At 43.3% G+C, this 26,817-nt stretch overlaps 1 protein-coding gene across 7 annotated transcripts; it reads right to left on the minus strand.

Annotated features, from left to right (window-relative positions):
* Positions 1-1,801: 1,801 nt before the first annotated feature.
* Positions 1,802-22,414, minus strand: CDV3 (CDV3 homolog). 7 transcript variants are annotated; one of them, XM_045088902.1, is made up of 6 exons: positions 19,296-20,000; positions 18,467-18,543; positions 9,166-9,311; positions 5,622-5,781; positions 4,129-4,178; positions 1,802-4,000 (listed from the first exon to the last, which is right to left on the minus strand). In XM_045088902.1, the coding sequence occupies exons 1-6, from the start codon at positions 19,533-19,535 to the stop codon at positions 3,993-3,995; spliced, it is 681 nt and encodes a 226-aa protein (XP_044944837.1). In that variant the 5' UTR covers positions 19,536-20,000; the 3' UTR covers positions 1,802-3,992. The 7 variants fall into 7 exon arrangements, with proteins under 7 accessions (XP_044944837.1, XP_044944842.1, XP_044944836.1 ...); XM_045088907.1 differs by lacking the exon at positions 19,296-20,000 and adding an exon at positions 22,292-22,414 and having other exon boundaries at positions 1,802-4,178; XM_045088901.1 differs by having other exon boundaries at positions 1,802-4,178; positions 19,296-20,002.
* Positions 22,415-26,817: the final 4,403 nt, after the last annotated feature.

The raw sequence follows: 26,817 nt of genomic DNA on the forward strand, positions 1-26,817 counted from the left end.
TCAGAATGGCTAAAATCAACAAGTCAGGAAATGACAGATGCTGGCGAGGATGCGGAGAAAGGGGAACCCTCCTACACTGTTGGTGGGAATGCAAGCTGGTGCAGCCACTCTGGAAAACAGCATGGAGGTTCCTCAAAATGTTGAAAATAGAACTGCCCTATGACCCAGCAATTGCACTATTGGGTATTTACCCCAAAGATACAAATGTAGTGATCCAAAGGGGGACACATGCACCCGAATGTTTATAGCAGCAATGTCCACAATAGCCAAACTATGGAAAGAACCTAGATGTCCATCAACAGATGAATGGATCAAGAAGATGTGGTATATATACACAATGGAATACTATGCAGCCATCAAAGAAATGAAATCTTGCCATTTGCAACAACATGGATGGAACTAGAGCGTATCATGCTTAGCGAAATAAGTCAAGCAGAGAAAGACAACTATCATATGATCTCCCTGATATGAGGAAGTGGTGATGCAACATGGAGGCTTAAGTGGGTAGAAGAATAAATGAAACAAGATGGGATTGGGAGGGAGACAAACCATAAGTGACTCTTAATCTCACAACAAACTGAGGGTTGCCGGGGGGAGGGGGTTTGGGAGAAGGGGGTGGGATTATGGACATTGGGGAGGGTATGTGATTTGGTGAGTGCTGTGAAGTGTGTAAACCTGGTGATTCACAGACCTGTACCCCTGGGGATAAAAATATATGTTTATAAAAAATAAAAAATTAAAAAAAAAAAAAAAAAAAAAAAAATCTCCAGACCCCAAGCAAAAAAAAAAAAAAAAAAAAAAAAAAAAAAAAAAAAATATAGAAAGTATGCAATAAACTAGCTGAATCCATGGGGTCTCCCTCAAACAGCATGGATAATGAGGGGAATCCATAACAGACATAAACAAACCCAGAAAGATGTCTAGACCCCACATCATTATGTATGATATATGCCCAAGATATATGGGCATATGTTTGAATGTTCAAGTTCAAACTTGGCTTCTATTAGACTGATTCAGTCACAGCATGGGGTTTCTTTAATAAACAAACCTTACTGTTAGAAAATATTGGGGACTCAAATCATGTATTATGCTCCAGCTAGTTAGAGATGTGGTGCTCTAATGCCCTATATCCCTTGAAGCTTTCTCACAACAGACTGTAAATAACAAAGAAAAACTACATCCTAAGAAAACATAAAGAAGTCTTAGATTTTTGCATTTCAAGTTGGAGCAAATACTACACAAAACTAGCATCTCAATATATGCTCAAGAATTTACCTTTCCCATTAAAAATTAAGAAGTAAAAAAAAAAAAAAAAAAAAAAAAAAAAAAAAAACATTAAACATTAAAATTCCATTACCAAAGTGACTTAAAATATACCTTCTCTAGCCTAGAAAATGTAGAACTATAATGCAGACTAAATTCTGAACTTTAAAATAGTTGCTCATTTGACAAATGTGTAAGCTTCTCCTGGGACAAGGCCCGAGATCTTTATTTTACACAGTGAAGATTGTGGATTCCCTTGCTATGGTTTATGACAAATTTAATACACTAACAAAGAAAAAAACGTACATTTCAATGCTTAAACTTCCATGAAGAATACTCATCCTAGCGCTGCAGCCCCCTTCACTGCAGGTCTGTCTCGTTAACGTTCCTGGAACAGGAGTAGAAGAATACCATCCTCCTCCAGCAATGGGAGGAGTGGCATCAACTAGCCATTTTCAAAAACAGAGGATACACGTTAAGGGTTAAAAATAAAAACTACGGGGGGGTGGTGGTGAATAAAAACAATCAGACCGCACAATCCATAGATTTACTTTTTATTGAATTTGTTAATGTTACAGAGTTCTTGCACTGCCAAACCATGCCTGAGAATTCAAAGAAAGAAATGGTACAATGGACAGCCTCACCCACCCATCATACAGTATATTAAAACTTGATTCATGTGCATTTTTAGATTTCACAATCTTTAAAAAGTTATAACAAGAGTTGGAATTTTAAATCTCCTGCAGGTCTTCAGATTTCTAGTATAGTATGCTATTAAATAAAAGTTCCACATACTCATCTCAGTTCATTCCTCAGTAACATAACCCCCAACAAAATTTTGCTGGAAAAAAAATGCATACTTTTCAGGGGAAATATGTGGCTCAAGATCCAAGATTATTTGTTAAGATTTTTGGTTCCCAAATGAAGTCTTCAGTTTAACCAAGAATCCCTTGTTTCTTGCTTAATCATCCAACCTCTCCTTGGCTGGCTCAGCTGCTCACCCCAGTACACCAGAAGGCAGGTACCCTGCCTGCCGCCTCAACCACCACCCAAGTCATGGCCCAGACATGGTTGGCAGGTCCTGTCAAGAGATACTGTGAACTCCTAGGAGTCAATTTCTGCACTGACACTTTCATCAAGACTGAACTCCTGGAGATGACCCACACCGGGGTAGTTTTACTCGCTCACTTGCTTCACTCTTGCCAGGAGCAAGTCTGCAACTCCAGCATTTGGCAAAGGGATTTATTAGAGAGAAACCCAGACTCTGCACCAAGTGGTCATATTCCACTTTGAAGTTATTTCTACTGAACCGAAGATACAAAACTAGTAAATTACCAGACTATCTCATTAGATGGAAAGACTTTTCAGTAATCCTGGGTAGCTTCCTGAAGTCCCTTTAAGGACTAAAAATTACTGGATAGTTTAAGCTGTAATTATTAAAAACAGAAGTGCTACATCGCCTGTCTTTCACCCCTGACTCTTCAAATGAACATCAAGACATACCAGGAGGTTGGTAACAGAGCTAAACTGGCACAATCACTGCATCTGTAGAAATGTTCAATACCTGAAAAATTTGGGCACAAGTTTATCTGGAAATCCTGTCAAAGATATGCAAGATCTGTGAAAACCTAAGTGGGTTTTAGGTTAAGGTTCTGCTCACCGTCGCTCTAAACTGCTAAGGGCCGGTCAGTGAATCCCTTGGCCTGAGCAGAACCCACACTCTTTCCACTGCAGTTTACTGTACAGTTTAGACCTGATTAGAGGAGGCTTAGCAGCACCTGAAGTAGAGCCCCCCACATCCACTGCCCTTGACATCAAAGGCTATTTGGTTCCACTCTAGGGATTGGCAAATTCACAAGACATTTCACAATTCTAATGCGTATTTCAGGTCACTTATTTAACCAAGCAATATGCTCTGTGGAAGAACTTATTCCAAGTAAAAGGAAAAAAAAAAAGGAAAAAAAAGGCCTTAATGGGTGGAACACAGAAAAAGCACTACCCAAATAAAAAATTCCTAAAAGAAATAAGATTACTCCCTCCCCTACCCCCTTTCCCACTTGGTGGACCCAAGTTTGGTTGAATTTAATTTGTGGTTACCTCAGAATACAACTCAAAGCTTAAATTATAAAATCACAACCCTACAGAGATTATCTGAACACATGAGTTCTTTTGAGAGCGGCGTGTTCCAGGAAGTCTAACACAGCCCACTACAGAGTATCCTTAAGGGTGGGGCACAGGACAGGTTAATTAAGGTCACTTAAATCTTCATCTTTTACAGCAGATCAGAACCCAGATGGCTGACTTTCTGCAGGATTTCTGATAGGAATCCAGTAGAGCTGGTTTCAAGCTTCACACCGACACATACTAGCTGTAACCTTCCGTGTCCAGAAGTTGTGATCCACATGAAGTCCGCAACGAGTGCAGCAAACCTGAGGTAGTCAGCCCTTACGAAGGCTCAGTATCTGAACATAAAAAGATTTTGAAATGACCACTGGCTGCAGTTTGTTTTTGTATCGGCAGAGTAACAACGAAAGAGCACTGCTGAATCTAGTTCACACATTTACAGAACAGTGAGAATCCCCCTAAATCCAGTATATACAAAGAGCAGCTGGGACACCTGCACCTCCACAGTGCCACAGGGCCGGTCACTTATATCGAGTGGTCTGCATCGGCTGTGGGTCCAGCAGAGATCAGATGATGAATGGCTGTTCCTGGTGGTTAGCTGCAGTCTAGTTACCTTAGAAGGGTTAGCAAAGACCATTTCTTAATTGTACTGTGTGTGGCTGCTTTTCTGATTTTCAAGCACAGCATACTGGTTGTCTAGCTGAAGTTTAAGGGCCTGGTTTTTTGAAACCTCATCCCTACCTCTAGTTTTGTGTCTTACTACTTCAAAGCTCTTCTCCATTTCTTTATCCCTAAGGGAAAAGAAATGTAATCAGTAAATTTCTTCTTCACTAGGTTATTGATCCTCCAAAAAAAAAGCCACACATCCCCCCTTTGAAGTAACCTGAGTTTGGGTTATACCACTTACTTTTACATAAGACCTACATTAGTATGGTGATATATTTTTTCGTAACAGTGAAAAGTCTCTTCAGATTTCTTTCAGTTAGTGTTAAGTTAGGAAAAGAAAGCAGGTCTTCCGGTAAAAGCAAAGCAGTGTAATGCAACCTTTCAGAAAGTGGGGACTCTCTTTGCTTTATGCCTTTCTGGCTTAGGAACCATTTCATAGGAATTCTCTACTTTCGACAGTGGGGGAAACCTGCACATTAAATCATCATCAGATCATTTTCTGGGCTTCGAAGAAACAGAAAACACAAATACCAGATCTCTATGGTCCTATTTTCTGTGGCAGCAATCTATTTGAATACTGTTTACTGCAAACCTATTTTGGGACCAACTTGAAGACAACTGCAAAGTCAAAAGGCTATCTGATGACACGGTGATTCCTTCTAAGAGTCACTTTTATTTTTAGCAAATACAAACAATACATTTCTTTATGCCTAAGGGCAACAATTTTCTGATTCAAGTCAGGTTCTACTCATTATTCAATGATTTCTCCTCACTTCTCCTTGATGGGAGTGGATCAGATAAAGCAAGTTGAGTCCCGTGGGGAATCACTGCCCCTTATTCTGTGGGACAGAGCACAGGTGCAAGTCCAATGGAGGCTTAAGTTCAAGCCAGATGGGCTCTCAAAGAGACAAAAAGACTGGTATTTACTTTAAAAGCCACCCCCCACCAAAACCAGTATTTCCATCTGATGTCCTTTACATTTCTTGCCATTTTATTTACTTAAAAAATAAAATAAAATAAAAATTAAAAATTCATGTCCCTACAAAGGATGTGGAAGTGCCATATGTGGTCATTTAATTCCAGGTAGCATTCATTTTAAGTACCTGCTGAAATAAGATTATTTTAGTATTAGATTTATAAATGCCAACATCTTTCATCTTTTCACATCAACTGGGAATACAATGAAATATTGCTCTTACAGTTCTAGTTTCCATGTTATAAGGAACATGTGTGCTTACAAAGAATTCTATATAGATACATGTCATAGAATTCTATATAGATACATGTCATAGCTACAGAACAACACAAACCAGGAATAAAGAAACTTTTGTAGACAATGTCTGTCTTTGGTGCTTCTTCCCCACTGCCCCCTTCCAGGGCCCTTACCCCTTTCCCCACCCTCAGGCTTGTAAGTCCCACGTAATGCACAGCTGCCTGTCGGCTGTAGCCTGGACTTTACCAAGGAGATCCCCCCCCCCCACCTCAGCTGGTTTTTCCTATCTCCCATATCCCACTCACTGGCCAAGGACAGGGTTCCCAGACAAAAGGCAGGAGTTGACAGTACTTACTTCCGGCTTTCTACATGCTTGGCAGTGGACTGCAGGGATGGGAACTGTGTATCACTGTAGATTTCTGGTGGTCCTTGTGGTGTTTTCCTTGTTGTGGTTAACCTGGCTCCAGGAGGCCTATACACACCGCTAGTCATTGCCGGTTCTGGGGTCTCTGTAACTAACATTTCATAACAGTTTAGAGAAACTATTCAAATGCCTTGGCATTCTAATAAACTAGTCCCGCATTCCCAATGACTTGACAATTACAGAAAAAACCCCAATACCTACACAAGAAGTCTCTCTGGACAACAGAAGAAAGTTATCTGAGAAAATGTCTGACAGTGAAAATGCTCTTCTCTCTCAGGGGCAGTCTTCTAACTTCTCTTCCATGTACAACACTTCGCCTTCCTATGTAAAGGAGTTCTTTCAAACTTACTGGAAGTGGGAGAGGATCTCTTTTGTGGACCTGGGACACAGTCTGTCAGCTACTGTCTTTCAGAACAGCACAACCTCAGCCCTCAGTTTACATACAGGTAAATGTGGGTAATGACTTCTTTATCTGTTTGGTGGGTTAGATAACACACCATGTGTAAAGAATTTACTTATGAAAATGCTTGTGTATATACTTACTTCTAAAAGGCTAGTAAAAATAAGCCACTACATATCTTTAATAATTTCCTTGTCTTCCACATCAGTGGATTTTAAGGATGTCTTATTTTATAAACACAGGTAAAGCAGGGAAAGAATGAGGCAGCTGAGCAGCCCAGTCTTACAGGATGGCTAATGTTTTCGGGACAGTATCTTTCAGCCTTTCCTTATGTATCATTTTTTCTCTCCCCATTCTTAATATGAATTCAGTATTTTATAATGTGTGTTTTCCATTTATCAAAAACTTCATTTCAAATAAACGCCTACGCCATCATTTATTAGCTGCAATATAATGCAGCCATTTGAATACTACTATAAAGGCTTATTGTCTCATACAGCTTTTAATTAAGTGTGGGAAAGCTGTAGTATCACACACATTCATTAGTGACTGAGCACCTGCTGTGTCAGACGCTGTTCTAAACTGCACCGTGGAAGATACAAATGTTAAGGACATGCCTTCAGGAACTGGACTGGATATTCAGGCTGCTAGCTACATGCAGCCATCTGAAATGAAATAAACTTTTAAGAATTCAGTTCCTTAGGTCTAGTAGTCTAGTGGCATTTTAAGTGCGCAACCACCACCTGTGGCTAGCAGCTATTTCGGTAAACAATGCCATTCTGTCACTGCAAAAGTACTGTGGGGCAGTGCTCGGCTCGAGGGAGGAGACGCATCCACATAAAGGTTGGTGCCCAACCGAAAATGAGTAGGGGAAGGGACTGTAAAGGGAGCACACGATGGGCAGGGGTCTCAGTGTTGAGGTGGAAACCAAACAAGGCCTAAAAGCCATAAGGAGGCAAACTTAATCAGAGTAGGCAAACAAGCCAAATCTGGTCTGACTCCAGCTTTCCTAAATGGCTCAATGGAATGCAGCGACACTCACTGGGTGTCTGCATCAGCTGCCTCTGTGCTGTCACAGCAGGGCTGGGCAACTAAAATCCTCTTCCGTGCGGCCCTCAAAATCTAAATTACCTCTTATCTGGCCCTTTGCAGAAGCAGCTTTCTTAGAGGCTCCTAATATAAAGGAAAGAGGATTCAGGATGAGAACCTAGACAAAAAGGGCCTGTGGCAGCAGTGTACCTGGTATCCTCAAGAAGCAGGGTAAGCGAGGACCAGATTCAAAGAAACAGCAAGTCAGAAGAAGGGATCACAAGGCAGGGATCCCAAGCCTTGCAGGTCACTGAGAACTTCAGCTTCTCTTTGGGGGGGCGGGGGCATGCACAGAAGCAGACAGACCAGCAAAGAGATGACCTCACTGATCCATATAAAAATTAACAGTTCAAAGCAGAGTGGTAGCAGTGGCCCTGGAGAGAACTAGTCACACAGAATCTGATTTTGAAAATATAGACAAAACAAATTTACTGACAAATGAGATTTAGGTGTGGAGCAAGGAAAAGGCATCAAAGAGGACTCCAAGAGTTGTGGCCTAAGGGACTGAATGAACAGCAAGGAGATTAGGAAAGCCATGTGCTCACCCCGGCCTGGGTTTGAACTGCATGGCTCCACTAACACATTCATGTTTTTGATAAATACGGTAGAGAACTGTAAATGGATTTTTCTTTATGCTTTTAGTAATTTTCCTCTAGCTTATTCTAAGGATATAGTAGGATAAATATATAAAATGTGTTGTTACTGATAACAACTAGTAACTGGTTACTGGTATGTTTGTTACTCTTAAGGCTTTTAGTCATAGCAGGCTCTCAGTAGTTAAATTTTGGTGTAGCCAGAAGTGAAACGTGGATCTGACTGCACAGAGGTTCGGGGGCCCCCACCCTCGCATTGTCCAAGGGTCCACTGTACATGAGTTCAGCTGGGGATATGCGGATATCGAGATGCCGGCTTGGCGGCTAAGCGTGTGTGGAGGTCAGGAGAGAAGTTAGCTGGTGTGAATTTTGGAGTTGCCGGCATGTGGACACTGTCAAGGGAGGGAGGGCACAGAAAAGAGAGTGGCAGGGACTGACCACTGGGGCAGGTTCTCTCTCAGAGGCAGGAGAAAAGAAAGTCCAGCCAGGGAGACAGAATCAACAGTGGAGGGAGCAGGAGACTGTGGTGTCCTGGGGTGATCAGCTATATAGCAAGCGCTGCTGATGGGGCAAACTGGGTGAGGATGGAGACCTGGACACTGAGGTTAGCAATGCTCAGGTCTTCAGAGAGAAAGTAAAAAAACCTAAATGGAAAAGCATATATATACACATCTAGCAAAGGGCTAGAAAGGATGCCAAGAATGCTGATACATACTAATTGTCTGTGATCTCTGGGCAGTAAGATTTGGAGTGAACTATTATTCTATTATTCTGCATTTTTAAAAAATGGGTATATGTTATAACGTAATGTTTCTCAAACTTCTCTCAACACTGCCATTTCTAAGGAACCCTTTCAGACATCTGTTTCCTAAACACCATGCCCCCACACCAGGAAATGTTAATACCACAGATACACTGTGCACCTGCTCGCTGTTGCCCTCTGGTGGGCAACACCCCACTAGAAGATCTAACACTTCTTCATGCTCCCACCAAGAACCTCTTACTATCAACTCTTAGGAATGAAAATGTGCCCTTCTGAGAATTCATGCCTCAAGACAGAGTAAATGAGGAACAGGGTAAAAAACATAAAGACGGGTGGAAACACAGGTACAATTTCCCTTAGCCAACTGTCAAAAATTGACATAAATTACAAGTATTTAAGTTTGGCAAGTTAGTTTACATATAAATTTAAGGAGCCTACAGAAAAGCACGTCTCTTAAGGTCTAAATTCTTTTACACAGGATGTGAAACTCTTCAGACAGACAAATACAAACATCTCTCTTAAGAGCAGAAAGGAACCCCACTCATTCTCCTACAAGCATTCATTTAGTTGCATGCCAACAGTACATTGAATTATACAGACAGCTGTAGGAGAATAAAATATTAAGCTTACCAATTACTGCAGCAGGAGGTGCTTGCACTGGGGCTGTTTTATTCCAGGGGCCTGAAGATTTCTCTATACCACCACCGCCACCTCCACCTTCTTCCCAGTTATCACCTGGATCTTCTCTTTTCTCATTATCATCTTCTTCCTTTTCACTAGTGGAAAAGCAAACAAGTGAATTCAATTACAGAACTACCAGGAAAATCACCACTCCATATCCTCGTTTTGTTTCAAGGCTGATCTGTGTGACCCTAAGACGAGTAAGTCACCCAACCTCTTCAGAGCCCCAGTGACCCACCCGCTTAAAAGAGACAGAGACAGAAATAGGGGATTTTATCTGTTATACACTGGGACTTCCACGTGACTTCGTATGAAAGGACTGCACTGCTACAAAACATTTAGAAAACTACTTGGTCTGATAGTCTTTGCTTTCCTTTCTTGCAAACCTCATATAGTCAAGAACACTTAGAAATATTTACCATACTACCATGCCAGGCTTAGGACAATCTATGTCATTACATACAGCAGCCCCAAGAAAGAGCAGGACCCCAGCTACCAACCTCACGAAACTGCGGGAGAAGAGGCCAGACTAACCTGAGAAAAGGGGACTTAAGAGGGATTAAGAGGGTAAGCTCTGGATTTTTCTAGGACCAGACCAGAGTGGCTGAATAGGCACTTATGGTAAGCAAATTTTCAGTAATACAAGTTTTTTTTAGTTGTATAATTTCATTTCCTAATCCTTTAGCACCTATTACAAAATACTCTCAAAATGAGAATTCACATTCCAAAAGAAACAAGCCTGTGTTCAGTGTTGACATCAGTGCTACAGACTTTGTTAGTGCCAGTCTCTACTGTTTGACACAGGAAGATACAGAACTGGTTTCTATCACCAGATAGGTCACCCATTTAAAGAAGAGAATACAAAAACTCAGTTTCGTGACAGTGGTGGTTTTTCCTAGAACTTCAGCCTATCAACCTCCTTTACCATTCTGACCACGCTTTTCTCTCCTACTGGAAAAAAACAAAACAAAAAACCCAGGGCAGTTGCCTAAAGCTGTCCTCCGCCTTTTACTCTTTCAGACATCTTCTCCCCTTGATGCCTGATCAGTGATCATGGTCTTAACAATGCGAAGATGACTCCCACCCTATTGTGCATGACCCTGGGAACATCACAGCCCCTCCTGGCTTCTACAAAAGGACAATTAAAGAGTGTTTTCCTGACATTTCTTTTTTTTTTTATTTTTTTTTTTAAAGATTTTATTTATTTATTTGACAGAGAGAAATCACAAGTAGATGGAGAGGCAGGCAGGGGAGGGGGGGGAAGCAGGCTCCTGCTGAGCAGAGAGCCCGATGCGGGACTTGATCCCAGGACCCTGAGATCATGACCTGAGCCGAAGGCAGCGGCTTAACCAACTGAGCCACCCAGGCGCCCGTGACATTTCTGTTAAAACAAGGAAAGTGCTAGCTGTAAGACAAATTTCTCAAATAACCAACGGTCTCCTTTGAAGACCCTTATAGAGGGTGTGGGTGGCTCAATCGGTTTAAGCGTCTGCCTTCAGCACAGGTCATGATCCTGGGGTCCTGGGATCAAGTCCTGCCTCAGGTTCCCTGCTCAGTGGGGACCCTGTTTCTCCCTCTGCCTCCCCACTTCCCTGACCAGTATCTGTCCCTCTGACAAATAAAAAAGTAAGATCTTAAAAAAAGAAAAAAGAGGAATATTTCAAAGACAATGACCACCAACAGAGGTGATTCCAGATTTTGGAGGCCTAGGGTGACAATCAGGGAGGGGAGAGGGGAATGAACACATCCTCAGCCAGAATTTGTAGCATGATTTTACTTAAGACTGTAAGAGGAAAAAAGATTGAGAATAGGGCCAAGCCACCCTTCAGTTTCCCTTTTTTTGTTAACACATAATATAATCTATACAGCCATTTAAAATAGAATTCCTTTTTTGTTAACACATAATAGAATCTGTATAGCCGTTTAAAATGCTGACATGGAAGGAATATTCATGTCAGTTAAGCCAATGGCTTTCTAAAACAAAATCTATACACCTTAATATAAGTAGAAGGACATTCTGATTAAAAAAAAAAAAAAAAACAGTTTGAAAAAGTAGCTGGGTGCTAGTATGCCTGATTTTATATTTTTCATGCAGCAAGTAGTTACGAGCAGATTCTAAAACCAGACTTCCTGGTTCAAATCATCTGGGTTTTGCCACCGACTAGGCCAGGAGACTTTTAAGTATGACACTTAACTTTTGTATGCCTCAGTTTCCTCTATGTAAAATAGGGATAATAGTTCTGTTATAAAAATTAAATGAGTTAATGGATACAAAGCACCAAGAAAAGTGCCTGGCATAGAGTAGGTGCTGTTAAATGTTACGACTTTTTTTTGGAGTGGGGGGTGGGGCAGAGGGAGAGAGAATATTAATTAAGCAGATTCCACACTGAGTATGGTGTCTGACAAGAAGCTCAATCTCACAACCCCAGCTGAAACCGAGTCGGACGCTTAACTAACTGCACCACCCAGGCACCCCACTATTACATGCTTTTTAATATCCATCTGAGTTTTCAGAGAGATGCCATCTTTATACTAGGAAAAAAAAAATGAGAACAAAACTCAAAATCTCAAAAACCCACAACACGAACAGTTCTTTGTAAATAGATATTTTTTTTTAAAATAGATTTTTAAAAATGAGATACTAAACACTATGACCCTGTGTTTGACAATTTACACATAGAAAGAATGACCAGGTAAGGATATGAAGGTCCTAATTTATCCAGGAGTCTAACAGTGGTATCCTAACATTAGAACTGTTCCAAAATTTTTTTTTTCAGTCATCCATTTCTAAGAACTGATGCCAATAATTTTACTTTCATGTAATTTGCTTGGTTCCTGAGTAAAAACCCAAGTGTTATTTACCTAGTTACGTAAGACTTGTTAGTCTGTCCCAGTAACCCAATCCCAGCCAGACAAGGAAGTAAGACCCCTACAAGGACTTTAAGAACCTTCATGGCACTTTTATACTCATATAGATCCCCAAGGTAAGCTAGCTTTCTGTTTGTCATTTACATTGTGAAACACTTACCTCAGCAAAATGTGCTGAATCACTTGTTCAAACATACACACTATATTCTAAAATAGATTTTTCTTCAAATTCTCTAATATTTAGTGATTAATATATCTAAACTGCAATTATCAGCTTACAGTAAGCAATTAACTGAACACTAAAAAATTTTAACACTGATTATCTCTAAGCAGAAGGGATTAGAGATCACTCTCATACATTTTTAAAGCTGTTATACCTTTTAAAAACCCTTAAAAAATATAGTTTTTCTAATTCACAGTAAGATACTAAAGAAAAGCCCCAAATTGGCCTGGCAGAATACTGATGATCCATGTAAAAGAAGTTCCTTTACTGTAATGTTTACTACCTCTTCACTCTGAGACAAGTGAAGAATGAATAAATCTAAAGATCCCTTTAAATTACAAAATATTACTAAGTAAGAGGAGTTTAATTAAAGGGATTGTGCATCTGTAATAATAGGCACAAGACAACCTAATATTTTGGTTTCTTAAGATTCTCAAGTATTAAACCAAACATTGGAAATTGTCTAGTAAGGATCTTTCATCCAAGAGAGAGAAGGAACAAAGGCCCAGAGAAGCTAAAAGCCTTGTCAAAAGGCTGTAGGACTAAGGGCAGGGTAGAAATAACTTAAAATTTTATCTGATTACTTTTTCTTACTTACACACTTCCAGAAAATGTCAAATCTCTAAATGTCTTAAAATACACGTTGCAAAGAATCATTTCCACAGGAGGTAATTAGGCTAAAATTTGGTATTTGACCCGAAAGAATACATAGCTAAATATATAGCTGATTAATTTATCAGCTAAATTTCACATTTCTAAACACTACACTGCTACTTGTAAATACATTATCACAATATACAGTCTATGGTCTTAAATATGCAACAGTCTGTAAGGTACTCGTGGTAGTATAGCTGAATGAAGCAAGAAAATGTAATATTTACTGAGTATCTAGAAGGCCAGACCCTGTCATAGAACTTCACAAATTAAACCTCACAATAACACCAAGGCAGGCAGGAGACTTAATGTACAAAGAAGACACAGACACTCAGACTAAAATTTAAGCCCCTTCCCCAGGGCTAAAAACTGGCAAGCCAAACCCCTTGTCTTCAGAGCTCATACTCTCTCATGTTGCTTCTTTCATTTTATCCTCTTTAGAGCTCTAACATGACACAAATTTTCTCTATTTTGAGCAAATTCATTTTCAGTACGGCTGATCAGGATTACACAACCTGCAGCAGTTTCTTAATAAAGATGGGACATCATTACCTCTTTATCTCACAGGACATTACATGAGAGTTTATACATCCTAACCCTCCTTCCCCAATTACTAGGGTTTTAGCAGCTAAAACAAAATCCAGACTTGACTGTGCTTCTGCATCTCCACTGGTTTGCCCTATTACCCAACCACTGTTACAACAGCAAAATCACTAGACATGGCCTGATGAGCTATGCTGGCGGCTTCCTCCGAAGACTTTCTCAATGCCTTCATGGGAGACTAAGTGTCTCTCTCCTGTGTTCCACAGTATCCTGCCCGTCACTGAAATGATCTACTGGTGTTTAGTAGAGCAGGAATTATTTCTATAACCCTGATGTCTGGCACACTACAGTCACACTAAGATTTGCTACAATGAATCCAGCTTTGCTGCAGGAGTGATTTCTTCAAGTAACAACTTACCCAGCTCTACCTAATGGTTTTAAAAGTCTAGATTCCTTTTTTGTTGTTGTTAAGATTTTATTTATTTGACAGACAGAACATGCACAAGCAGGGGGAGCAGCAGAGGAAGAGGGAGAAGCAGGTTCTCTGCTGAGCAGGGAGCCCAATGCAGGACTCAATCCCAAGGCCTTGGGATCATGACCCGAACTGAAGGGAGATGCTTAGCCAACTGAGCCACCCAGGTGTCCCTAGAGTTCTAGATTTTTTCTTTTTTTCTTTTTTTTTAAAGATTTAGTCGACAAAGAAGAGAGGGAACATAAACGGGGAGCGGAAGAGGGAGAGGCAGGCTTCCCGCCAAGCAGGGAGCCTGATGAAGGACCTGATCCCAGAACTCTGGGATCGTGATATAAGCAGAAGGCAGATGCTTAATGACCAAGCCACCCAGGCACCCCGAGTTCTAGATTTATTAAGAAGGTTCCTAAAAAAAAAAAACCACTGGGCTCCAAGAACTCTAAAGCAAGCCCAAAATGACGCTTGAATTCACAACCTTGAGACTGAGTCACATGCTCCCCCTACTGAGCCAGCCAGGTGCCCCTCCAAGAAGTCAATTTATTACCGAAACATGACAAATGCTCAACATTTAGTAACTTCAATATTAAATTAAATGGGGCCTACAGGTCCCATTTAGACTGCTAACAATCCAACAATCCAAGCTCCAATGTTAAGCCCCTTTTATCACCATCCCAATGGCACCCCTCTAAAGAACTTGTCTCTACATCATGAGGACCTTGAACACATCTATTAATTTAGACACAAAATCTGTATGCAAGTTCTTTTAATACTCTTGGCACTTTAATCTTGAGCTAGTTGGTAAATGTGTTAGAACATTAATACAGCATTGTTTGCCGCTACTGAAAATTTCCTTTCAAATGAACACTTATCTTCAATAAAGGTCCAGCATGCTAACCTATCATAAGGTCTAGTGTCAAAAAAATTTTAAGGCTATATGCAGAATTTACAGCTGACTAAAGCAAATGTGACAAAAATGATAAGGAGATCTAAGCAAAGAGTATATGGGTACTTATTTTATCTTTCTTGGAACTTTCATGAGGTTTCTCATTTTTCAAAGCAAAAAGTTGAAAGAAAAAAACTTTAAGATTATGAGGCTGTAAATGTCAAGGTATTTTAAGTCAAATTCCAAAGTTTCATATTCCCTTGTCTCATACAGAGATAGCAAAGCTGCCTCTCTCATAGAAAAAGTTTAACAAATTGAAGGCATAAAGAATCATGTGCCCCACCTTCTCAAAGCTATGTCCTTTCTTCTGCCCCTTCCTAAGTAAGGGCTTCTGCCTAAAAGATTAAGACCAAGCTATAAAAGACAATAATTCTACAGCTGAACACTCTGAGAGGGACTTTTGTTTGGTATGGTCATACTCATGTCAACCTGAACATGTCATTTTCTATCAGGTTCATAGTGAACTGACTCACCAGTCTTTAGTCATGATAGTAGTCAGCGTACTTCCACTACCCCTTGTCCTCAAATCTTGGTATTATAAATCAGTTGCCTCATGGTTAAATAACAGACTGCCAAGACTAAGTCATTCTAATTTACCCAATGAATAGAGAAGATTAGTATTGCTGAGTGGGTATTTTACAAATACCCCATTCAAAAATCCTCACAACAATCCTAGGAGTTGTCTCAATTCTGCAGATCAGAACCAACACTCCAAAGTAAAATGACTTGCCCACAGTCACACATAAGCAGAAGCTGAAACCCAGGCTCCTCTTTCCCCAAAGTCCATGTTTTCGTGACATTATCAACTCCATCCCATTTATGTGGGAAACCTACTTCCACTCCTTTGAAGAAAACAAAGTGTCTTCTTTCCTTGGGGATCCCAAGCCTACCGAGTTTCACTGTCAAAACATTTAATACAAAGTTTACAAGGATAGACAGTATATAGTGTGAAAATCTGTCATTATTAGACCTTAGATGATGTCTCACACTCAAGTCTTTCCTGAAGGCGGTTAGATCATGAAGGTAGTGGAAAAAATACTCTTGACTCCAGGATGACTGAGGAGCCACAAAGGCAGCTTCCTGAAAACATGTTTTCCAATGGTAGGTTAGAGAAAGACATGTGGCAGACCACTCAGGAGTAAGACTAGGTGCTAAGAATAACGAGAAAAACAACATAAAAGCTAGTCAAGTTTCAGGTCAAGCAGAATTTAAACACTCGTACTAGCTGAGATTTACCTACGCCCCTGGCAGAGGTGAAAGACATAATTTAAGAAATGTTTCGGGCGCCTGGGTGGCTCAGTGGTTAAGCCGCTGCCTTCGGCTCAGGTCATGATCTCAGGGTCCTGGGATCGAGTCCCGCATCGGGCTCTCTGCTCAGCAGGGAGCCTGCTTCCTCCTCTCTCTCTCTCTCTGCCTGCCTCTCTGCCTACTTGTGATTTCTCTCTGTCAAATAAATAAATAAAATATTAAAAAAAAAAAATGTTTCATTATCTCTGGAATAGCCAGAAAGACACAATAACCTTGAGTATGGATATGGGATATATAATCAAGGACACAAAAATAGACCTCCATAATAAAAAAAAAAAAATAAAAATCCTCCCATAATATAATAAAATCAATTTCTAGCATTCAGTGAATTCGAAACATTTCCCCTCAGAAAGTGTTACTCTTGCTCAGTAAGTTCAACACAGTTAAACACTATTCCTCCTGTCATTCAATCTTCAGAATTTGCAGTTAAGAACCTGTGCTTAGGGGGTGCCTGGGTGGCTCAGTGGGTTAAGCCTCTGCCTTCGGCTCAGGTCATGATCTCAGGGTCCTGGGATGGAGCCCCGCATCGGGCTCTCTGCTCCGCAAGCAAGGAGCCTGCTTCTCCGTCTCTTTCTGTCTGCCTGCCTACTGATCTGTCAAATAAATAAATAAAATCTTAAAAGAACCTGTGCTTAGGAAAGACAGACCAAGAGCCTTATTTTACAGCCAAATAGGAACCACACAGCCAGTGCCAAAGCCCCAATGGATAAGAACTTCACATCTCCTCCTCTTCATTTTCACAGGCCAAACCCCAGAAATCAGGGGGAAAAAAAATTTTTTTAAGGGAAATTTTTTAAACTAACCTCTCTAGAAACATCTCACATACAAATTCAAGAAGTTTTGGGGAGTAAAATTTAGCCTTATCACTTCTACTTATCATTACTTCAAAAGAACCTCAAGAGTGGAAAAGCCCCATTTCCTAAAACGTTTCCCACAGTCAGTCAGGTTTCACTTTGGTTAAGCTCACTACAGACGAGAAAGAACCTAGGAGATAAACGTCTGGCACTCTGGGAGGTATTCAACAGAAGTAAAAAATATTAGCCCTGGTGTTTGAATTTGAGTAACTTATGTAAGGCCATAAATATTACCACTTGGAGAAGTAATAAAACAGTATTCTGTTAAGGAAAATCACTTCTGCCCGAGTGCCACATGGTCACTGGTATACACAAGCTGCAAACTTCGAACTGGAGGCAGTTCATTACATCATTTATTTCTTTAAACTGGGAATTAAAGAGTTTTAACCTTAAAAACGGTGAAACCATACATTCACCCATTAAAGTAAGACATCTATTCACATGAATCTAAAACTAACTATCACATATTTGACTTAATAATCCCCTAAACCAACCAACCCATTTTTCAAAAAAAAAAAACAGTCTTCTTGAACCTTTTTTTTTTTTTAAAGATTTTGTTTATTCATTTAAGAGAAAGAGAGAGAGAAAACAAACAGCGGCAGTGGGAGAGGGAAAACCAGACTCCCAACTGAGGTGGGGAGCCCAACAGGACCTGGAAATCATGACCTGAGCAGCAGATGCTTAACCATCTGAGCCACCAAGGTGCCCCTGTTTTCTTGAACTTTAAAAATAACATGCTCAGACTATTTGATGCCCTATAAAATTCTAGGGAGAAAAAATCTGCCGTGTTAGGATACTGATTATTCTTGGGGGTGAAGGTAGTGACTAAAAGGGCTTTAGATAACCTCTGCAGGAGTAATGTTCAGTTTCTTGACCTTGCTGTTGATTACACAGATTGGTCTCACTGGGTGAACATATAAAATCTGTACATCAATTAAGTATACTTAAATTACAAAAATACGTATGTACTAACTTGCTTATTGGAGAGATCTGAAAACCACGTTATTTTTGAATCAAATGAACAAAACCCCTAGGTTCAACACACCAATGTTAAAAGTGAATGTCTTCAAACCACAAAATCCATTTCATTTTAGTGGTCTCAAATAAGTAGGCAAGCTCTCACAGGATTTTGGAGCGGACAGCTAATTTGATCAGCATACAGAAGGACTGCCCCCACAGAGACAAGGAAGACACAATCCATTACAGCCCTAATATGCATATCTAAAGCATGAGGCCCCTGTGATACAGTTTGGGGGCCAGTGAAAAACCAAACATACTATACCTATCCTGCATGAGGCCCCTGTGATACAGTTTGGGGGCTAGTGAAAAACCAAACGTACTATACCTATCCTAAGGGTTATCTCAACGCGTTTGTAACCAGACCATACCTTATTTGCATCGCCTGAACTCTGAGGCCGCTGTAATCAACCTCTTTTTGCTCAAATTCTTTCCACTCATCTTCATCCTGTAACACACACACCATTTGGTCAATTAAAGCTATGTGTTAAAACACAACTAAGGCAAATATCAGACTATGAAAAGAGGATCACGCGTCTGGAACCTAAAATACAGACTCGTTTTCTGGCCAAAGGCCCTTTTAAAAATGATCCCAAGGAGGCCGACTAGGCTAGAGGACAAACGTGCCCAGCAATCCAACCCTCTTGCTTCCACCGGGTTCCCTCCAGAGAGCTGTTACTTTAAAAGCAACCAGGAAAAGTCGAATGAAAAAGTCAATGGTAACCCCACAACTAAATGTCTACCACAATGTTGTCATGAGACTTATTCTGTTACGGGTTTAGAGGCCAAACCATGGCAATTAAAGCTGCCACAAATGCGATTGTTAGAAAATTCTGCTCAGACTGGCGGGCTGAAGTCAGAACACCAAATTACTCAGAGCAGACGTCACTCGATAAATGCTGCTCTGGGCTGGGTACTTCGGACCCAAACTCATTTCCCCTCGAGGGTACCGCGGACCGACTCTCGGTCCCGGCCAGCGACACGAGGTGGAGGGGCGGGGCGGGAGAGGGCTGGGGGTCCCGCGGGGAGAGGCCGGCCGGCCCGGCGTGGGAAGCCCCCGTCACATGGCCAGCCTCCGCGCCCGTCCGCCCGCTGGCCGGCCCCTCCCGGACGCTTCCCCGGGCGGGCGGCCGGCGGGGGCGGGCACATGGGCGCAAGCGCGCGGCCCGGCCCCGAATCCCGGCCTCTCCGGCCCCTCACCTTAGTCACGGCCTTGGTGGCGGCCCCGGGGCCGGAGGCCCCCGCGCCCGCGGTCCCGCCGTCGCCCGGCCGGGCCCCCGCGCCCGCCCCGCCGCCCGCCGCGCCCGCGGCTCCGCTGCTCCCGCCGGCGCCGCCCGCCGCACTCGCGGCACTCGCCGCCCGGCTGCTCCGCTCCTTTTTCTTCTTCTTGTCCCTCTTGGCGAAGAAGTTGTCTAGGCTCCGCTCCTCCGTCTCGGCCATGGCCGCAGCCTCCTCGGCCTGGATGGGTGGGGCCGGCGGCGGGCGCGGCCCGCGGGGCTCAGAGCTCGGGGTCGAGGCCGGCTCTGCGCTCACGCTCCCGGGCGCGGCGACGCCTCAGCCCCGCGGGGTCGCCGAGGCGTGTGCGGCGGGGCGGGCGGCTCCCCCCGCGTGCTGGCGGGCGGTGGTACGGTCCGCCTAGGGGATCGCGAGCCGGTGCCGCCGCTCGAAGCCGCCGGGGCTGCCGCTGCTGCCGAGCCCGCGGTGCAGGATCCCGCCCGCTCCGCAGCCGGAGGGGAAAAGGAACGCGCGGGCCAGCGGCTCCGGCGAGAGTGCTTGGCTAGCGGCGGCGCGTGCAGGAGGAAGACACGCGCGCGCAGGCCCGGAGAGGAAGGGAGAGGGGGTGGGGAGGGGAGGGAGGGGGAGGAGGGAGGGCGGGCCACCAGAAGAGAGAGGCAGCGCCCGCGCGTGCGTACTTAACTCCGCCCGCCGCTGTGGGAGCGCAAAGGGGAGGGCTGCGGGAGGAGACGGAGGCGGAGCTGCCAGAGGAGCCAATCAGGTGTCAGAACGAAGCGCTTAGGCGACAATCCCTGCCTCAGATGGGGCGGGGCCTTGGGACAGAGAGAGGAGGGTGTATGCTAAATAAGTGAGGTTCCTGATGGTTCCTGCCTCGCGATTGGCCAGGGGTTTAGCCTTGAGGGCGGGCATTTAGAGGGCTAATTGGTGACTTGGCTGAAGAGGTCCGGCGAAAGGGGCGGGTGGGTTCCGTCTGAGCGCATGCGTAGGGTGCGCGCGTGTCTGCTCGCCCAGAGCGAACTGTGGCCTTGTGGCTTGAACTTTAGCGAAACGGAAAGGTTGTGTATTAAGCTAGCTGTGTTCAAGATGGTAACTCCTCCTCCGCTGCACTCTGTACTTTCAACCCCCTCTGGTCTGGCAACTTCTTAAATTTTCATTTTATGGGATGGTTACTAGGAAATGAGAGGAGCCGTGGGCTTGAAGTTTTGGTCTTATTACGAAAATCTTTGATAAGCCGGTAGGTAGATAGGGGGTTAATTTTGTCTGGACTTCACCCTTTGCTAGCTGTCTACCAAGGTCAAGCTAAAGAAATCTGATCCTCGAGCTTCTGATATGTAAAATGAGGGTATTGCTCCTGTAAGATATGGAAGACCTGTTAACTGCCCAACACCATGCGTAAGGCATGGGATGTGAGATGCATGACTTTTTAATACATTTAAATAGTGCTCCCCGCCATGTCTTGAGTCTGGATGATGGATGCAATTTATCCTTAGCTTTTATATATCTGGTAAAAGGAGAACGGTGTGTCATAGGGATGGGGATAAAATACCCATGTTAAACCTGGTTTTGCCATTTAAGTACTTTTTGGGCCTTGAGAATGAAAGGAATTCTTTCATTTTAAATCGGTGGCCTAATGTCAAGTATTAGACTTTCAACTTCCTCCTTTCTAAGGGCAGAGGAGAGTGCAGCTACTAAGGAAATGACTCAGACTATAGTCTGTTAGTAGCTTCATGGGGTAGACAGAGTACAGCCAGTAAAAGGAGTGACTTCTTTGTCTTTTTCTTTATAGTTTCCCCATTGAAGGTTGTCTTCCTTCCCTCCCCCACCTCCACTACTATTAAAGAACTGAGTTCCCAGTAGGTCAACAAAGTAAATCAAGAACTTAGCCTTGGGCAATAGTAAACTTAGATATAATTCCCCAGATGTAGCCTGCCCCCATCACCCAGGTGAACCCTAGGTAACTTCCTTCTGTGACACCACTTATCTCCCTGTGATGCGGGCCAAGTCCTGCCCCCACCCACATCTCCCTTAACGTCTCTGATCAAATTTCTTTTTCCTCCTTTCTGTCCCTTCCTCCCTCCATTCCTTCCTCCCTCCCTCCTTTTCTAACTTTTGTTCTTTCCTCATCTATAAAGCACCTATTTAGCTATATTTTAAGGTTATGTGCCTTATTCTAGGTTGAGTAATTTGTCATTCCTGGCTTCAACTCCCTTATAATCAAGAAATTACAGATACGAATAACTGGAATTCAGTCCCCCCCTCCCCGCCCCTTTCTTAGGTCCCCATTAATGTATCAGTGTCTTGAAGGAATTAATGACTTGGGAAAATATAGAGAAGGCATAGCAGCTGAGGGTTGACACCACAAAATTTCCCACTACATTTTTCAGTGTGATTCATGACATGCTCCCAGAACTTGATCATATGTACTGGTCAGGCCAGTAGAGACACCAGTATCTTTGTGGTTGTGTCTGTAGCTATTCTTTCTATATGTCTATTGTCTGTAGTTATTCTTTCCTCCAAAAAGCTTATCCCTTCCTAGTGGGATCCTCTGCTCTGAAACTGACAGAATGTGTTCCCACCAGTTCCTCTTCAATCTCCCCTGCCACCCTCCTCTAGGTTGGTTACACAGTGCCCTGAATCCTGCCATCATCCCCTCATCATCACCTGCCCTCACTCAAAGCATCCTCCAGCTCCCTCTTGATGGTTTCTTCCCCTCAGCCTTCCAATATTTAGACCGTCCCCATCTTTATTATTTTTTTTAAAGATTTTATTTATCAGAGAGCAAACGAGCACAAGCAGGAGAGAGTGGGAGAGGGAGAAGCAGGCTCCCCACTGAGCAGGGAACCCCATGTGGGACTCGATCCCAGGACCCTGGGATCATGACCTGAGCTGAAGGCAGATGCTCAATTGACTGAGCCAGCTAGGCACCCCAAGACACTATCCATCTTTAAAGTAAAACAGACCTTAACTTGTTCTTGCCGGATGGAAAGTTGAACAGTGGTGAGGAGTCAGACCATTCCCAGGTATTTCAGCACATCTTCTAAGGATCTTAGAGTTGTCTGAACATGGAAATGTCTCTCTGAGCCCTCTGAAATGGTATAATCCAAAAGACATCATTTATCTCCCTCAACAAGACCCACTGAGCCAACATTCTGTGAGCTCAAGAGCTGGCAAAGGGCAGCTGGACCCAGCCCATTGTCCCTGGGTTCTTTTTTGCTGAGCTGTTTGTTCCAAGTTCCATTCTGCTACCTAGGCTGAAAATTCCATACACGCTCAGCTCAAAGGAATGTGGCTCATACTGGCCAAAGAGCTTGCCAGGAAATAGGGAGCAGCTTTTCATTTGTGGCTTCTTGTCATTTGTGGCTTCCTCTCTCACATCTGTGAGGCAGATTGTGCTACGGCCTGAGCTATTCCACCAACCTTTTCCAATTGGGGAGCAAATGCCTTCAGACCACTTCCTCTGGGGAGTCTCTGGTGACTTCTGCAGGCAGCCTGGTTGCTGACCTTTAAAGGTCCAGAGACCTTTTGTTTGGTATGGTAATTGATGGCTTCCTGGTATTTCCATGATTTGCTTGTTGTTTAGCTTCGTTCACTCACTCACTCATTCATTTATGTAAAACATTTCTTAAAATGATCACTTACTCCATGCCAGGCCCTATGATACGAGTTAAGGACAAGTAAGTCAGAGATAGGCATTACCCTCACAGAGCTTACTGTATGGTAAGCTGCTACCAGAAACAGACAAATGCATGTACATACAACTACAGCCCTTGAAAACCCTGCACAAGATAGGAATGGTGCGGGGTATCAGCCTGCATCACCCAGGTATTTGATGTTGTAGAATGTAAAATTGTTTCCATTAGTCTCCAATTTTTCACACGAACAGGGGAATAAATAAGACATGGACTATCAAAAAGTGTTCCTTAAAATTGTTCTCTTTTGGCTTCAGAATGCATATTCTCAGGTATAACAAAGAATTTGACTTTCTCCCTCAACCTCACGTCCCTCCTTTGTCATCCCTGACATTAAGGCCCTAATCAGAGGCTGAACAGATAGCAAGATGAACAAGGTACCAGACCAGTGGCTAGCCAGAGAAGCCTGTTTCTAGAGATATGTAACAGGCTGCCATGTATGACCCTATACACACACACCACCGAGGCTTGCAAGCAGGGGTTGGACTTATTAAGCCCACTCCTAATAAATCTGGTCTGCTGTTAGTTGAACCACATGAAGTTGTTGCTCTCTGTTTTTGGCCTGCCCATATAGCAATTTCATATGGTTCAACCTAATATATCTGAGAATAAATACAAAAAGACCATACCTAAAGGAAGAGCTTGGACCAGCCCACCCACCCATCAGATCACCTCCCTGCTGTATCGGGGGAGGGCCGGGTGCAGGGCTGGAACTAATAACAATGGAATGACTGGCAATCTTGTCAACTGTACTGTATGGAGAAAGCAGGAAACAAGAATGAGGGAGAAGGCTGGAGAATAGAAAGGAAAAAAGAAATAGGGTAAAACCAAGAGGCCAGCTAGGGACACTTATTACCCACCGTGGTCCAGGAAAGAACAACAGGAAACTGGAGCTCATACAGAAATGCCTTGCTGTGAGGTTGAGGAGACTCACTAAGCCCCACCCTGACTTAAATGAAATCTGCCTGTAGCTAACTCTTGGGATATACTCACCAACCAGCCAGCTGATGACTGATTTGGCTCTCTGATTGCTCATATTGGGAAAAGGATGCCCCAGTTGAGGGAGGAGCATTCCAGTTACTGAAGGACTAATACCAGCTGTGAATGAATACTCGAGTATCTGGTTATATACTTCAGCCTCCTATGAGTTGGATTGCTGGGAGTCAGGCATCTCCAGGCAGCTGGACCTCAGAGTACCGACTTGGCTGCAAAACAGGTTCAGCTCTCTGGTAAATACATCAAAGTAAAACAACCCTGGGTGACATCTTTGAGAGCAAGTTAGATGGCTCTGGCACTAAGAAAAACCTTATGACTCAATCATTTTGATCACAGAGTGCAAGGATGTAATTATGCTGGAAAGGCACGATTATCCTGTTCCTGAACCTAACTCCATTCCTGGTCCTATCTCATGACCCAACAAAGTAAATGTGAAATTCTCTGGCCCTGGTTACCAGGTCAGTAGGTCAAAGCAATCGTCATTTCTACTTGGTCTACGAAGGCAGGATAAGGGTGAGGGTACTGGGAGCACAGAGAGATCTCCTCCATGCCAAAGGCAAGTCCTTTAGTTTTTCCTGCTCTTTACCTCAGGGTCAAGTGCCTGCTTTCTGGAGTCAGACCTGGATTCAAATTGAAGCTCTGCCTCTTCCCAGCAAGTCTTTTGACTTCTGTGCAGCTCAGGTGTGTTCATCTGTAAAGGGGATGATGAACAGAGTTGCCTGGGAGTTGTGAGGACTATAGGAGGGGACAAACTGAGGACCATTCAGCTCAGTGCCTACAATTGTCAGCTCAATTAATGTTAGGGATTGTTACTGGGATGTTCATATTATTGCTAAGGCATGTATCATGAATCATAGTTATATGGGAGTATTAGGTGACTGTTCTTTGTATCTATCCTCTCAGACCCTGCTTCTTCTTCATTACTGGGTCTTCAGTGCCTACGGAGTGAGTGAGTGCTCCAGAGGAGACAATCATGAAACATTCACTGACAGAAAAAAAAAATGTCATTCTTTATGTTTGCAGTTACTAGATATGAAATAACTTAGTATTTTGGCATCTTCTCTCAAATCCAATTATATAGTTTTTACTCACGTTAAACCGTCTATGACTTCAGGATGTCTGGATCAAAATGGCCACTCTGAAGAACCCTGACTGTCTAGTGAAGACCGAGCACTTCACTGCTATCTGCTGTTCCAATCAGTCTTTTGAGCTGGGGAGTCCCTCTCCCACTCAGCCCAAACAGAACTGGACTTCCTGACCTACTACTCCTCAGTCCAGCATCTGAGGGGAGAAGTTAGGGGTCTCCTCAGGTAATCATTGATATGCCTCCTTCCTATCAGATGATCAGAAGAAGAAAGCATTTTGATGACCCCACCTCCTGCACGGAGTTAATCTTAGATGGTGATTCTGAGATCTGCCCCCCTCGACAGGCCCTCCCCACCGTCCTGAAGGGACCTTTCCACACAATAGGAGGCCCTGCCTGAGGAATGCTGAAAGGTTAGGAACTGGAAAATTTTTGTGAGGTTGCATGGGGCTTTCTCCCTTGTTGCTGGCAAATCTCCTTCTTGCTGGGATCTGTGGGTTGTGGCCCGGGAGGAGCAAATGTCATTGTCATGTATTTGTAAACAATTGTAAATTTATGTAGCAATTATATGTTATGTATTGAACTTGCTGCCAAACACAGCTCAACCAAGAATAACTCCACTTGTAAATTCTCAGTAAAATGGCAAAGTTAATTGAAGGCTCTTAGTGATACTGTGTCTCTTGTTCCCCTCTGCCCCCATGCCCATGGTGTGGAAGCGCAAATCCCAACCTACCTCTGCTCCACCCGCCAAATTGCCTCAGCTCTGCAGTTGTTCTAAGAGCATTTATCACCATCTCCCCACCCAGTTTCCACATCCCTAGGTCCTTCACATTTCCCAGGTTATCCTACACAGAAGGGAACCTCTTTGCCTGGGTGTAGAAAATGTGAAGCCTGAAAAGTTTCCTCTCTTAACTCTCAAGTATGGCATTTGGAACAGAAATGACCTTGATTTGTCTGACCAGCCTCACCTGAAGCCAACTCTAAGTATGTACCTAGACTAATAACCTTCTGGGTTTCCCGAGGACTTTCTGTCCCAGTTCACTCCAGACACTGCCTCCAGAGTCCCCTGCCCAGGCTTGCCCCTTCCTGGACTTCCTTCCTTGACCCTGCCTTTCTGGCCCCATTAAGCTACACCCCTCAACCATCCTCCCCCAAACCATGAGACTCATAGTACCACTGACCCTCCTGTAGATTTGGGGGTCATGGCTTTCTGTTGAAAGATGATAGGTTTTGTGTTTTACGGATTTGTTTATTTTTACATACCTTATCTCCTCCTCCAAAGGCTTAAAAAGAAAGAGGGCAAAAGGGAATATTCAGGTAGGTCAGGAAGAAGCTGGTCAAGGAGGCTAGTACAAAAAATGCACAACTAAACTATAGGCTCTGGAAAGTTGCTTTTTGGAGGACAATTTTCCCAGATGATGTCACAGAAAATTTCTATCTCAGCCACTAATGATGAAAAAGCCTACAGGGCCATGGTTAGATGGCTGCCCAGAACTTCACAATCTTGTGAGTCTGAGCAGTGTAAACAGTGGTATCTGCTTGCATCCAGGAAGCGTCATATGGCTGCAAAGTTCCCTCGGCTCTAGCTGTGGCCTGTCCTGTATTTTCCGCTCTTTGGATCTTTGCGTGGCTAGTCCCTCGTCCTTCACCGCCCAGAGGAAAACCTATCCCATCTTCTGCTCCCTGATGCCCAGGTGGAATGAAATTCTGCCTCCCC

Source organism: Mustela putorius, unplaced genomic scaffold (genome assembly GCF_011764305.1).
Source record: "Mustela putorius furo isolate JIRA1106 unplaced genomic scaffold, ASM1176430v1.1 tig00003834_pilon_pilon_pilon, whole genome shotgun sequence".
NCBI lineage: Eukaryota > Metazoa > Chordata > Mammalia > Carnivora > Mustelidae > Mustela > Mustela putorius.

What these genes read in the sequence shown, in the direction of transcription:
- CDV3 (XM_045088901.1), bottom strand. Translation starts at nt 19,535, where the DNA reads ATGGCCGAGACGGAGGAGCGGAGCCTAGACAACTTCTTCGCCAAGAGG. An exon ending in CCACCAAGGCCGTGACTAAG is followed by an intron (nt 18,544 to 19,295) that starts GTGAGGGGCCGG and finishes TGTGTGTTACAG; the next exon opens with GATGAAGATGAGTGGAAAGA. An exon ending in AAGCATGTAGAAAGCCGGAA is followed by an intron (nt 4,179 to 5,621) that starts GTAAGTACTGTC and finishes CTTTTCCCTTAG; the next exon opens with GGATAAAGAAATGGAGAAGA.